This window comes from Eucyclogobius newberryi, unplaced genomic scaffold (genome assembly GCF_026437365.1).
Source record: "Eucyclogobius newberryi isolate DKJ021-1_F unplaced genomic scaffold, fEucNew1.0.hap1 SCAF_7, whole genome shotgun sequence".
NCBI classification, from domain to species: Eukaryota; Metazoa; Chordata; class Actinopteri; order Gobiiformes; family Gobiidae; genus Eucyclogobius; species Eucyclogobius newberryi.
This window is the reverse complement of record NW_027316389.1, coordinates 37,705,359-37,718,102: the sequence shown is the minus strand read 5'-3', so window position 1 is coordinate 37,718,102 and position 12,744 is coordinate 37,705,359. Positions and strand designations below refer to the sequence as shown.

Genomic DNA, 12,744 nt, shown 5'->3' with positions numbered 1-12,744 from the left:
TGTGATGCTGCTGCTCCAGCAGGCCACACCTACAGGAGCTGATGCCACCACAGAGTCATAGAAGGTCTTCAGGAGTGGCCCTGTCACTCCAAAAGACCTGAGTCTCCTCAGGAGGTAGAGCCGACTCTGGCTCTTCCTGTTCAGTCTGTGTTATGAGTCCAGTCCAGTTTGTGGTTCAGATGAACACCAGGTACTTGTATGAGTCACTCTCTCAATGTCCCGTCCCTGGATGTTCACTGGTGAGGGGGCAGTGGGGTGGCGTCTGTGGAAGTCCACCACCATCTCCTTGGTCTTCCCCGCGTTGATGAGGAGGTGGTTCCGCTGACACCAGTCCACAAAGTCCTGCTCCAGTCCCCTGTACTCCGCATCATCGTCGTCCGTGATGAGTCCGATGATGGCAGAGTCGTCAGAGAACTTCTGTAAGACACAGCTGTCCGTGTCATGTCTGAAGTCTGCAGTGTAAAGGGTGAAGAGAAAGGGCGCGAGGACAGTGCCCTGGGGCGCCCCCACACTGCAGGTCCGAGTGTCAGACACACAGTTCCGGGCGCTCACAAACTGGGGTCGGTCTGTGAGGTAGTCCAGGATCCACTCTGCCAGGTCATACTCCACACCAGCCGTCTCCAGCTTGTCCCTCAGGAGCTGATGGTGTTGAAGGCGCTGGAGAGATCGAAGAACAGGATCCTCACAGAGCTGCCAGGCTTTTCCAAGTGAGAGAGAGAGCGGTGCAGCAGGAGATGAGGGCGTCCTCCACTCTGATGCCAGGCCGGTATGCAAACTGCAGCGGGTCCATGGCTGAGCTCACGGTGGAACGGAGGTGGTCCAGGACCAGCCGCTCCAGTGTCTTCATCAGGTGGGACGTGAGAGCCACCGGCCTGAAGCTGCTGAGATGGTTTTCAGGCTCCTCCACACTCCCTGAATGTTCTTCTGCTGCAGCTGCTCCTCCATCCTCCTCTTGTAGCCGGCCTCAGCCTGCCTGATCTTCCTCCTCAGCTCCTTCTGCACAGTCCTCAGCTCCTCCTTGTTCCATGACCTGAAGGCTCTCTTCTTCTCCTTCAGCAGAGCCTTCAGTTCACGGTTAATCCATGGCTTGTTGTTTGGAAAACACCGCACCGTCCGGGAGGGAACAATGTTCTCAAAACAGAAGTTGATGTAGTCCGTGATGCACTCTGTGATGGTGTTGATGTCCTCCCCATGTGGGTCATAAAGCTCAGTCCAGACAGTGGTGCTGAAGCAGTCCCTCAGAGCCTCCAAATGTGCATAACACAGATTTAGAACACAACTCCTTTGGATAATTTACACTATTAAACTAGATAATGAAATGTATACACACAATGTAGAGTGATCACCTGCCGCTTGAAAAATATCAACACAACTAATGTGTTGGACAAACATTGAGGAGTTAAACAGCTGATTGTGCAGTGGACATGCACCAGAACAGACTGAAGTGATCAGACTTCGTAAAGTTATTCCACGTGCTTGAAACATTCATAACTGGACCTCTTCCTTTTTTTTCATAATTAAGATTTGTTGATTTTTGAACTTTATTAGGAAAATTGAACAAAAACAATTAAAAAAAATATTTATTTGTTTAAGATATTTTAGAACGTTGAACAAAAATAAATACAAACATGAAAAAACAAACAAAACAAGAGAGAGAATGACATAAATCAAAAGACATCCACAAATCAATAAAAAACTACCTGAGTGTACACAGGTACTGTCTGTAACCAAGAGTACACGAGTACTGTCTGTAACCAAGAGTACACGAGTACTGTCTGTAACCAAGAGTACACGAGTACTGTCTGTAACCAAGAGTACACGAGTACTGTCTGTAACCAAGAGTACACGAGTACTGTCTGTAACCAAGAGTACACGAGTACTGTCTGTAACCAAGAGTACACGAGTACTGTCTGTACCCCAGAGTACACGAGTACTGTCTGTAACCAAGAGTACACGAGTACTGTCTGTAACCAAGAGTACACAAGTACTGTCTGTACCCCAGAGTACACAAGTACTGTCTGTAACCCAGAGTACACGAGTACTGTCTGTAACCAAGAGTACACGAGTACTGTCTGTAACCAAGAGTACACGAGTACTGTCTGTACCCCAGAGTACACAAGTACTGTCTGTAACCCAGAGTACACGAGTACTGTCTGTAACCAAGAGTACACGAGTACTGTCTGTAACCAAGAGTACACGAGTACTGTCTGTACCCCAGAGTACACGAGTACTGTCTGTAACCAAGAGTACACGAGTACTGTCTGTAACCAAGAGTACACGAGTACTGTCTGTACCCCAGAGTACACGAGTACTGTCTGTAACCAAGAGTACACGAGTACTGTCTGTAACCAAGAGTACACGAGTACTGTCTGTAACCCAGAGTACACGAGTACTGTCTGTAACCAAGAGTACACGAGTACTGTCTGTAACCAAGAGTACACGAGTACTGTCTGTACCCCAGAGTACACGAGTACTGTCTGTAACCAAGAGTACACGAGTACTGTCTGTACCCCAGAGTACACGAGTACTGTCTGTAACCAAGAGTACACGAGTACTGTCTGTACTAGTCTATACCCAGAGTACACGAGTACTGTCTGTAACCAAGAGTACACGAGTACTGTCTGTACTAGTCTATACCCAGAGTACACGAGTACTGTCTGTAACCAAGAGTACACGAGTACTGTCTGTACTAGTCTATACCCAGAGTACACGAGTACTGTCTGTAACCAAGAGTACACGAGTACTGTCTGTAACCCAGAGTACACGAGTACTGTCTGTACTAGTCTATACCCAGAGTACACGAGTAATGTTTGTGACCCAGAGTACACGAGTACTGTCTGTACTAGTATGTAACCCAGAGTATGCGAGTACTGTCTGTACTAGTTTATACCCAGAGTACACGAGTACTGTCTGTACTAGTCTATACCCAGAGTACACGAGTACTGTCTGTAACCAAGAGTACACGAGTACTGTCTGTACTAGTCTATACCCAGAGTACACGAGTACTGTCTGTAACCCAGAGTACACGAGTACTGTCTGTACTAGTCTATACCCAGAGTACACGAGTACTGTCTGTAACCAAGAGTACACGAGTACTGTCTGTAACCAAGAGTACACGAGTACTGTCTGTACTAGTCTATACCCAGAGTACACGAGTAATGTTTGTGACCCAGAGTACACGAGTACTGTCTGTACTAGTATGTAACCCAGAGTATGCGAGTACTGTCTGTAACCAAGAGTACACGAGTACTGTCTGTAACCCAGAGTACACGAGTACTGTCTGTACTAGTCTATACCCAGAGTACACGAGTACTGTCTGTAACCAAGAGTACACGAGTACTGTCTGTAACCCAGAGTACACGAGTACTGTCTGTACTAGTCTATACCCAGAGTACACGAGTAATGTTTGTGACCCAGAGTACACGAGTACTGTCTGTACTAGTCTGTAACCCAGAGTATGCAAGTACTGTCTGTACTAGTTTATACCCAGAGTACACGAGTACTGTCTGTACTAGTCTATACCCAGAGTACACGAGTACAGTCTGTAACCCAGAGTACACGAGTACTGTCTGTACTAGTCTATACCCAGAGTACACGAGTACTGTCTGTAACCAAGAGTACACGAGTACTGTCTGTAACCCAGAGTACACGAGTACTGTCTGTACTAGTCTATACCCAGAGTACACGAGTAATGTTTGTGACCCAGAGTACACGAGTACTGTCTGTACTAGTCTGTAACCCAGAGTATGCAAGTACTGTCTGTACTAGTTTATACCCAGAGTACACGAGTACTGTCTGTACTAGTCTATACCCAGAGTACACGAGTACAGTCTGTAACCCAGAGTACACGAGTACTGTCTGTACTAGTCTGCATACTGAGGATGGAGAAAGGCATAATATAATAGCTCCATGCTCTTCTTCTTCGTATTCTTCTTCTTCTTCTTTGGTGTTTGACTTCAGACTTTCTTCTTCAGACTTTCTTCTTCAGACTGGAGAGCGCGCGCTGCTTTAATGTTACCCACAATCCTTTGCTGATGAAAAAAATAAGCTTTGGTCACGTGGTATTGTCACTGAGACGGAAATGGAAATGGAGGCGAACTAGCGACCGAAACAAACAGCTGACAAAGGTACGTGTCCGCGGTGTTAAGTCCGCTCTGTGACGGGCTCCGGCCGGACAAACCCGCACGAGTGTGCCCGCTGTCGGTGCACTCTTTCCCCCCGAAGAGTCACGGAGAGTCACGGAGCCAGAGACACAGAGCTAACCGTTAGCTTCACTCAAAGGAGTCTCACTATGTATGGGACTAAAATACATGAATGCCATAAAGTATGTGTTGTAAGTGAACGTAGGGGAGCGTGACACGAAGCTTTACGTCATAGTTGTTGTGAGGCTGCTGTACGTCACATGATGATGATGATGATGATGATGATGATGATGATGATGATGATGATGATGATGATGATGATGACGATGACGATGACACTAACATGGACACAACTCAGGCCCGTGATGTCTTACCAGTGTTAAGAAGTATACTCTGAAGATGTATTTAGTTACCGAATTCTGAATTGAGCTCAAAATGGAACCTTAAGAATCAACCGTTACCATGGAAATGAGGGTCCTTCAGCATCCAGGACTCCGTGAGGGGTCACAAGGTTCAGATTAAGGATTTTCACTTGTATAGCGGTGCTGCTACACAATCCGCAATTCTTTTCAAATTTGTATAGCAATTTGATAATTGCATAGCAAAACACAAAAGTAACTAACAATCAATATTTTCCATTGATGTAACGAGATTATTTATAGATATGTAACTTGTGAGTGTAAAGACAATATGTAAATGAGACTCATGCAAATAGTCATCTGATGATAATATGGAAGAAAGTTGTAAATAAGACCATCTGACTTGGCGTTAATTAATTTGTTCAACAAATAATTTTATTTGCAAGTTTTCTATTTTATTTAGAAAAATATAAGTATTCAAAAGTTCATTTGTTAAGAGTTTAAAAAAAAAATTGAATATTTACAAATACATTTGAAATAAGATAAGATATTCCTTTATTGTCCCACATGGGGACGCAACGCAGGTAGATACAGAGGTAGATACAGAGGAAAAGAACAGATCACTTATAGGAAGTTTGAAAAACACTCTCAGTAGAAGATCTCTTATAAACAAAAACTCCCATAGACAAAACCTCCCATTTCCCAACAAGGGATGGAGGGGAAAATAATAAATATAAAAATAAATAAATACATAAATATCATTGCATGTGATCACAACAGTAATTGCACATGAATATGTGTCACGACGGCACATGGATTGCACATGAATTTCACAGTAATTTCACATGAATCACAACAGTAATTGCACATATGACAGAATTGCACATCAGTATTAGGTTAGGTCAGTATTGCGAGTGTTCAGGACTAACTGTTTTTGTTATAAAGTCTGACAGCAGCAGGAAGGAAAGACCTGCGAAACCTTTCCTTCACACAGCGAGGGTGGATCAGTCTCTCACTGAAGCTGCTCTCCAGAGCGGACAGAGTGTCCTGCAGGGGGTGACACTCATGGTCCAGCATAGATGTGAATCTAGCCAGGACCCTTCTGTCCCCCACCTCCTGCACCGAGTCCAGAGCACAGCCCAGGACGGAGCTGGACTTCTTGATGACTCTGTCCAGCCTCTTCCTCTCCCTCTCTGTGATGCTGCTGCTCCAGCAGGCCACACCTACAGGAGCTGATGCCACCACAGAGTCATAGAAGGTCTTCAGGAGTGGCCCTGTCACTCCAAAAGACCTGAGTCTCCTCAGGAGGTAGAGCCCACTCTGGCTCTTCCTGTACAGTCTGTGTTATGAGTCCAGTCCAGTTTGTGGTTCAGATGAACACCAGGTACTTGTATGAGTCACTCTCTCAATGTCCCGTCCCTGGATGTTCACTGTGGAAGAGAGGGCATGCAGCTGTGCAGGGGGAGGGGTGGGTGATTGATCAAACCTCAAGAAGTGAGTATTTAAATCGTTCACCCACTGTAGGTCTCCCTCTGTCTGGGCAGGGGGGGGGTTTGAAGCCTGAGATGGTTTTCAGGATCCTCCACACTCCCTGAATGTTCTTCTGCTGCAGCTGCTCCTCCATCCTCCTCTTGTAGCCGGCCTCAGCCTGCCTGATCTTCCTCCTCAGCTCCTTCTGCACAGTCCTCAGCTCCTCCTTGTTCCCTGACCTGAAGGCTCTCTTCTTCTCCTTCAGCAGAGCCTTCAGTTCACGGTTTATCCATGGCTTGTTGTTTGGAAAACACCGCACCGTCCGGAAGGGCGCGGGGGGGCTCGGAGCCGAGGCACATTGCGACGACACGACGGAAACACTCAATCCAGCCGAACAAAGTCAAAACAAAACAAGTTGAATTAAAGCGATTCCAGTGCGTGTCCCGATCGTTCGTGAAGTTCCTCTTTTATATAAATGTGTACCGCGGCACACCGTACGTCAGCTGCGACCGGAGGGCGGGGGGGCCGGGAGCTAGCTCGGAGCTAGCTCACATCACGACGACACGACGAAAAACACTCAATATTCCAGCCGAAAAAAGTCAAAAACAATTGAATTAAAAACGATTCCTGCGCGTGTCCCTATCGTACAGTAAAATAGAAAAAATATTTACAAAATATAGAAGATAAAGCACAATAAGTGTGAAAAAAGTGTGAGAAAAGAGTGGAGCGTTTACACCGGGCTGCCAGCCGTACCAGCGCCTTTGTGATGTACAACCCTTAACCGTTAACTCTAACCCTCTGATGGAGTATACATATTCAACAGTGAAAACCTTTCCATAGTAGTTCCTTTAACCAGTACATATCTGCTCTCTTTATCTTTACATTCAAAACTCTGTTCAAAATCCATTTGATTTTAAATCAATATTGCAACTCCTCTTCCATGTTGGCCTCTGTATGATGAATAGTACATTTTTTATAACTACATTTGGTTAGTTTTTGATGTTCATTGTCATTCAAATGTCCATCCATCCGTTCATCAATCTTACGTTAATGTCGCGGGGGCAGCAGTCTAAGCAGGGACTCCCAGACGTCCTTCCTGGTGGTACATGCCCGAAACACCTCCCCAGGGAGGCGCCCAGGAGGCATCCGGAACAGATGCCTGAGCCACCTCAGCTGGAGGAGCAGTGGCTCTTCTCCGAGCTCCTCATGTGTGACTGAGCTCCTCACCCTATCTCTAAGGGAGCGTCCAGCCACCCGGCGGAGGAAACACATTTCGACGTGTACTGCGATCTTGTCCTTTTGATCATTATCCAAAGCTCATGACCATAGGTGAGGGCAGGAACGTAGATTGACTGGTAAATCGAGAGCTCCTCCTGCAGACCCTCCCTCTATTCACCTGTCAAGCTTACGTTCCATCCTTCCCTCACTCGTGAACAGAGGCCTACAGCAACATTAAAAGAGCTGCAAGACAAATGCTTTTTATTACAAAGAAATACATCTGAGCCAGGCTTCATTTTGTTAACACTTTTAATGTGTTGTGGTCTGATGAAACCAAAGTTGAACCTTTTGGCCATATCTCTAAAAGATATGTTTGGCACAAAAACAACACGGAACGTCACCTCAATATTGATATCTATAAACTCAAGATTTTTTCGCTTGCTGAATGCCTTTTATTGTACTCCTGCTGAAACATTAATTTAAATGTCCATTTAATAAAGTGATTTTTTCATCCAATCATGAAGCTGTTGTGTGTTTCAGAGCGGTGATGTCATGGCGGCTGCTCACACCTTGGAAAAGTCCCAGCTCATCCTCACAGGTACGCTTGGGTTTGTCCCCATCTCTGTAGCTGACACACACATACACATGCACATGCACGCGTACACACACATGCACCCACACATGCACGCGTACACACACATGCACGCGTACACACACATGCACGCGTACCCACACACGCACCCACACATGCACGCGTACACACACATGCACGCGTACACACACATGCACGCGTACACACACATGCACCCACACATGCACGCGTACACACACATGCACGCGTACACACACATGCACGCGTACCCACACACGCACGCGTACACACACGCACGCGTACACACACACGCACGCGTACACACACACGCACGCGTACACACATGCACGCGTACACACACATGCACGTGTACACACATGCATGCGTACACACACATGCACCCACACATGCACGCGTACACACACATGCACGCGTACACACACATGCACGCGTACCCACACACGCACGCGTACACACACGCACGCGTACACACACACGCACGCGTACACACACACGCACGCGTACACACATGCACGCGTACACACACATGCACGCGTACACACACACATGCACGTGTACACACATGCATGTGTACACACATGCATGCGTACACACATGCACGCGTACACACACATGCATGCGTACACACGCACACACACACACACATGCACACGTACACATGCACGTGTACACATGCACACGTACACACGCACGCGTACACACACATGTACGCACTCGTACACACACGCACGCGTACACACATGCACGCGTACACACATGCACGCGTACACACACATGCACACGTACACACACGCACGCGTACACACACGCACGCGTACACGCACGCGTACACTTGCACGCGTACACACACATGCACGCACACGTACACATGCACGCGTACACACACATGCACGCACGCGTACACACACACATGCACGCGTACACACACATGCACGCACACGTACACACACATGCACGCGTACACACATGCACGCGTACACATGCACGTGTACACACACATGCACACGTACACACACGCACGCGTACACACACACACGCACACGTACACACACATGCACGCGTACACATGCACGCGTACACACACATGCACGCACACGTACACACACATGCACGCGCGTACACATGCACGTGTACACACACATGCACACGTACACACACGCACGCGTACACACACACACATGCACACGTACACACACACATGCACACGTACACACACATGCACACGTACACACACGCACGCGTACACACACACACATGCACACGTACACACACATGGACGCACACGTACACACACATGCACGCGTACACACATGCACGCGTACACATGCACGTGTACACACACATGCACACGTACACACACGCACGCGTACACACACACACATGCACGCGTACACACACATGCACGCACACGTACACACACATGCACGCGTACACACATGCACGCGTACACATGCACGTGTACACACACATGCACACGTACACACACGCACGCGTACACACACACACATGCACACGTACACACACACATGCACACGTACACACACATGCACACGTACACACACGCACGCGTACACACACACACATGCACACGTACACACACACATGCACACGTACACACACATGCACACGTACACACACGCACGCGTACACACACACACATGCACACGTACACACACACATGCACACGTACACACACATGCACGCGTACACATGCACGCGTACACACACATGCACGCACGCGTACACACACACACATGCACACGTACACACACACATGCACACGTACACACACATGCACGCGTACACATGCACGCGTACACACACATGCACGCACGCGTACACACACACACATGCACGCGTACACACACATGCACACGTACACACACGCACGCGTACACAAAAAGTACATTTCACTTACATAAAACTCTTTCTTATAGTTTGTTACATTATCTGTTTTTCCACAGTCTTTACATTTACATATGGATTACATTTGAACCAAGTTCAAGTCAATACTATAACTTTTGTAATCAAACCAGTGGATAAACTGAGGAGACATGTTAGTCTCGCCACAGCTTGTTTAATTCTGTAGCTGCTCATTGTCTCTAGTCCCCACAGTAGCGCTTAGAGCACCCTCTACTCCTGGTTGGATTTACCCAAAATAAAAGACACTAGTGAAATACAAAAAATAGAGGGGATGTCTGTTTCTTCATAAAACTTTAATATATAGCATTTTCGATCGACCGGTAGATCGCAGAGGCAGTGAGGGTCGATTGCGCCGGAAAGCTCCGGCATCTCCGGGAAGCGCGCCGAAAAGTTCCGGGAAACTGAAACAGAATCACTCCCCGGGGGAATGGAAGGAGGAGAAAAAGATGTGAACAGTAAAGAACAAATAATGAAATAAGGGAAAATGTTGTTTGATAGAATAAGTAGTCTTTATCAGAGGGTAGTGCTCAAGCTGCCATACTTCCCCCAGCACAGTTGCTCCTAGGGCAGCGTAGCTGAAACTAGGTTTATATTTCTCTTCCTAACTGGCCAAAGACGAACATTTTAAGCCTGGTCTTAAATGAAGAGACTGTGTTGACCTCTTTGACATGGACAGGAGCTGATTCCATAACACAGGAGCTTGGGAGCTAAACGCTCTACCTCCTACTGTGCTTTTTACGGCTAGGTATTGCCAAGACCCTCGCGATACGATACGTATCCCGATACATGTGTACTCCGATACAATTCCCTCATTACGATACGTATCCCGATAAATTTTTGAAAAAATGGTCTTAAAATTTACCAAATGGGTAATGAAAATGTATGACATTTCATGTTTATCCACAAAGCACTTATTTATAAATCCAATATGCTCTAATAACTTCATACATCCAACCAACTGATCCAAATAGAAATATATGGTACACATTCTAGTAAAGTATTGCATGTTTCTTGCACAAACAGTTAGCATGATCTGAACCTGCTGCAGCAGCAGCTTCTGATCAGGTCCACAGCTCCTCCTCACCTCTGTCCAGAGGAGCTTCTGATCAGGTCCACAGCTCCTCCTCACCTCGGCCCAGAGGAGCTTCTGATCAGGTCCATAGCTCCTCCTCATCTCTGTCCAGAGTAGCTTCTGATCAGGTCCACAGCTCCTTCTCACCTCTGTCCAAAGGAGCTTCTGATCAGGTCCACAGCTCCTTCTCACCTCTGTCCAAAGGAGCTTCTGATCAGGTCCACAGCTCCTCCTCACCTCGGCCCAGAGGAGCTTCTGATCAGGTCCACAGCTCCTCCTCACCTCGGCCCAGAGGAGCTTCTGATCAGGTCCACAGCTCCTTCTCACCTCTGTCCAAAGGAGCTTCTGATCAGGTCCACAGCTCCTTCTCACCTCTGTCCAAAGGAGCTTCTGATCAGGTCCACAGCTCCTCCTCACCTCGGCCCAGAGGAGCTTCTGATCAGGTCCACAGCTCCTCCTCACCTCGGCCCAGAGGAGCTTCTGATCAGGTCCACAGCTCCTCCTCACCTCTGTCCAGAGGAGCTTCTGATCAGGTCCACAGCTCCTCCTCACCTCGGCCCAGAGGAGCTTCTGATCAGGTCCACAGCTCCTCCTCACCTCGGCCCAGAGGAGCTTCTGATCAGGTGTACAAGTACTATTCCACCTCGTTTAAAGTCTACGGACCACAAAAATCTTTTTAAAAAATCTGCGACAATATATCGCCGTATCCATATTTTGAACACAACCCTAGTACTTTTAGAGACTCTTGGGACTACCAGAAGTCCAGCATTTTGAGAGTGAAGTGCTCTGTTTGGATCATGTCCAATTAACTGAAATGATCACAGTTGGACTTCAATCAAGTTGTAGAAGCATCTGAAGGATAATCCGTGGAGAAAGGATGCTCAATTTCGTGTGTCTGGGCAAAATTGTGAATATTTGTACATTTGCTTTTTTGTTTTTCTTTTAAATACATTCAAACAACCTTCTTTCAAGTTGTCATTCAAGAGGCTAATAATTAATTTAATCACTTTTGGAATAAGATTGTAACATAACAAAATGTGGAAAAGTGAAATTATTTTCCGGATGCACTGTATATTCTGATGAAATTTAGAAATGTATCTTTTTGACTGACTTTGGACTAGATGTGCAGAAACTTTTGTTTCATTTCTAGGATTTCTTGATTTTGTTTGCTTGTTCTCTGTGTTGTTCTGCTTATTTTGTGTTTGAATGTTAAAACATTGTTAAAAAAAATGACATGTCTACATTGACATAGTTCTATGATAATACACTCAATATCAGAAAATACTCCTTTTCTCTGTACTACTTTATCTACAACATGCTTGAGACTTGAACGACAGTATCTTGTGTGCAGTGGTGTCAGCAAAGCCTCAGTCTCCAAAGCTCCCCAGCCGCCATTCCCGCCTCAGCACCTTTGTGGAGGTAACAGCAGACGGCCTGAGCAGTGAGAGCAAAAAAACAGGCAAGCGCAGCGGCCATGTGGAGCTACAGTGGAACGAGGACCTGATGCTGTGAGCGTCACACACCTATTTACTGCTTTACATGTGCTACACCCACTTATACACTGCTTTACATGTGCTACACACACTTATTTACTGCTTTACATGTGCTACACCCACTTATTCACTGCTTTACATGTGCTACACACACTTATTCACTGCTTTACATGTGCTACACACACTTATTCACTGCTTTACATGTGCTACACACACTTATTCACTGCTTTACATGTGCTACACACTTATTTACCGCTTTACATGTGCTACACCCATTTATTTACCGGTTTACATGTGCTACACACACTTATTCACTGCTTTACATGTGCTACACCCATTTATTTACTGCTTTACATGTGCTACACACACTTATTCACTGCTTTACATGTGCTACACACACTTATTTACCACTTTACATGTGCTACACACACTTATTTACTGCTTTACATGTGCT

General features: G+C 46.5%; 1 protein-coding gene across 2 annotated transcripts in view; it reads left to right on the top strand.

The window, feature by feature from the left end:
• Nucleotides 1-4,044: 4,044 nt before the first annotated feature.
• The window catches only part of wwp2 (WW domain containing E3 ubiquitin protein ligase 2), a 68,824-nt gene continuing 60,124 nt past the window's right edge, over nucleotides 4,045-12,744 (top strand). Inside the window, exons 1-3 of one of the 2 annotated variants that reach the window (XM_072435803.1) lie at nucleotides 4,045-4,127; nucleotides 7,730-7,787; nucleotides 12,149-12,305. In XM_072435803.1, coding sequence (XP_072291904.1) covers nucleotides 7,742-7,787; nucleotides 12,149-12,305 — 203 coding nt within the window. In that variant the 5' untranslated portion in view covers nucleotides 4,045-4,127; nucleotides 7,730-7,741. The remainder of the gene's footprint in view (nucleotides 4,128-7,729; nucleotides 7,788-12,148; nucleotides 12,306-12,744) is intronic. The other variant, XM_072435804.1, reaches the window with a different exon arrangement.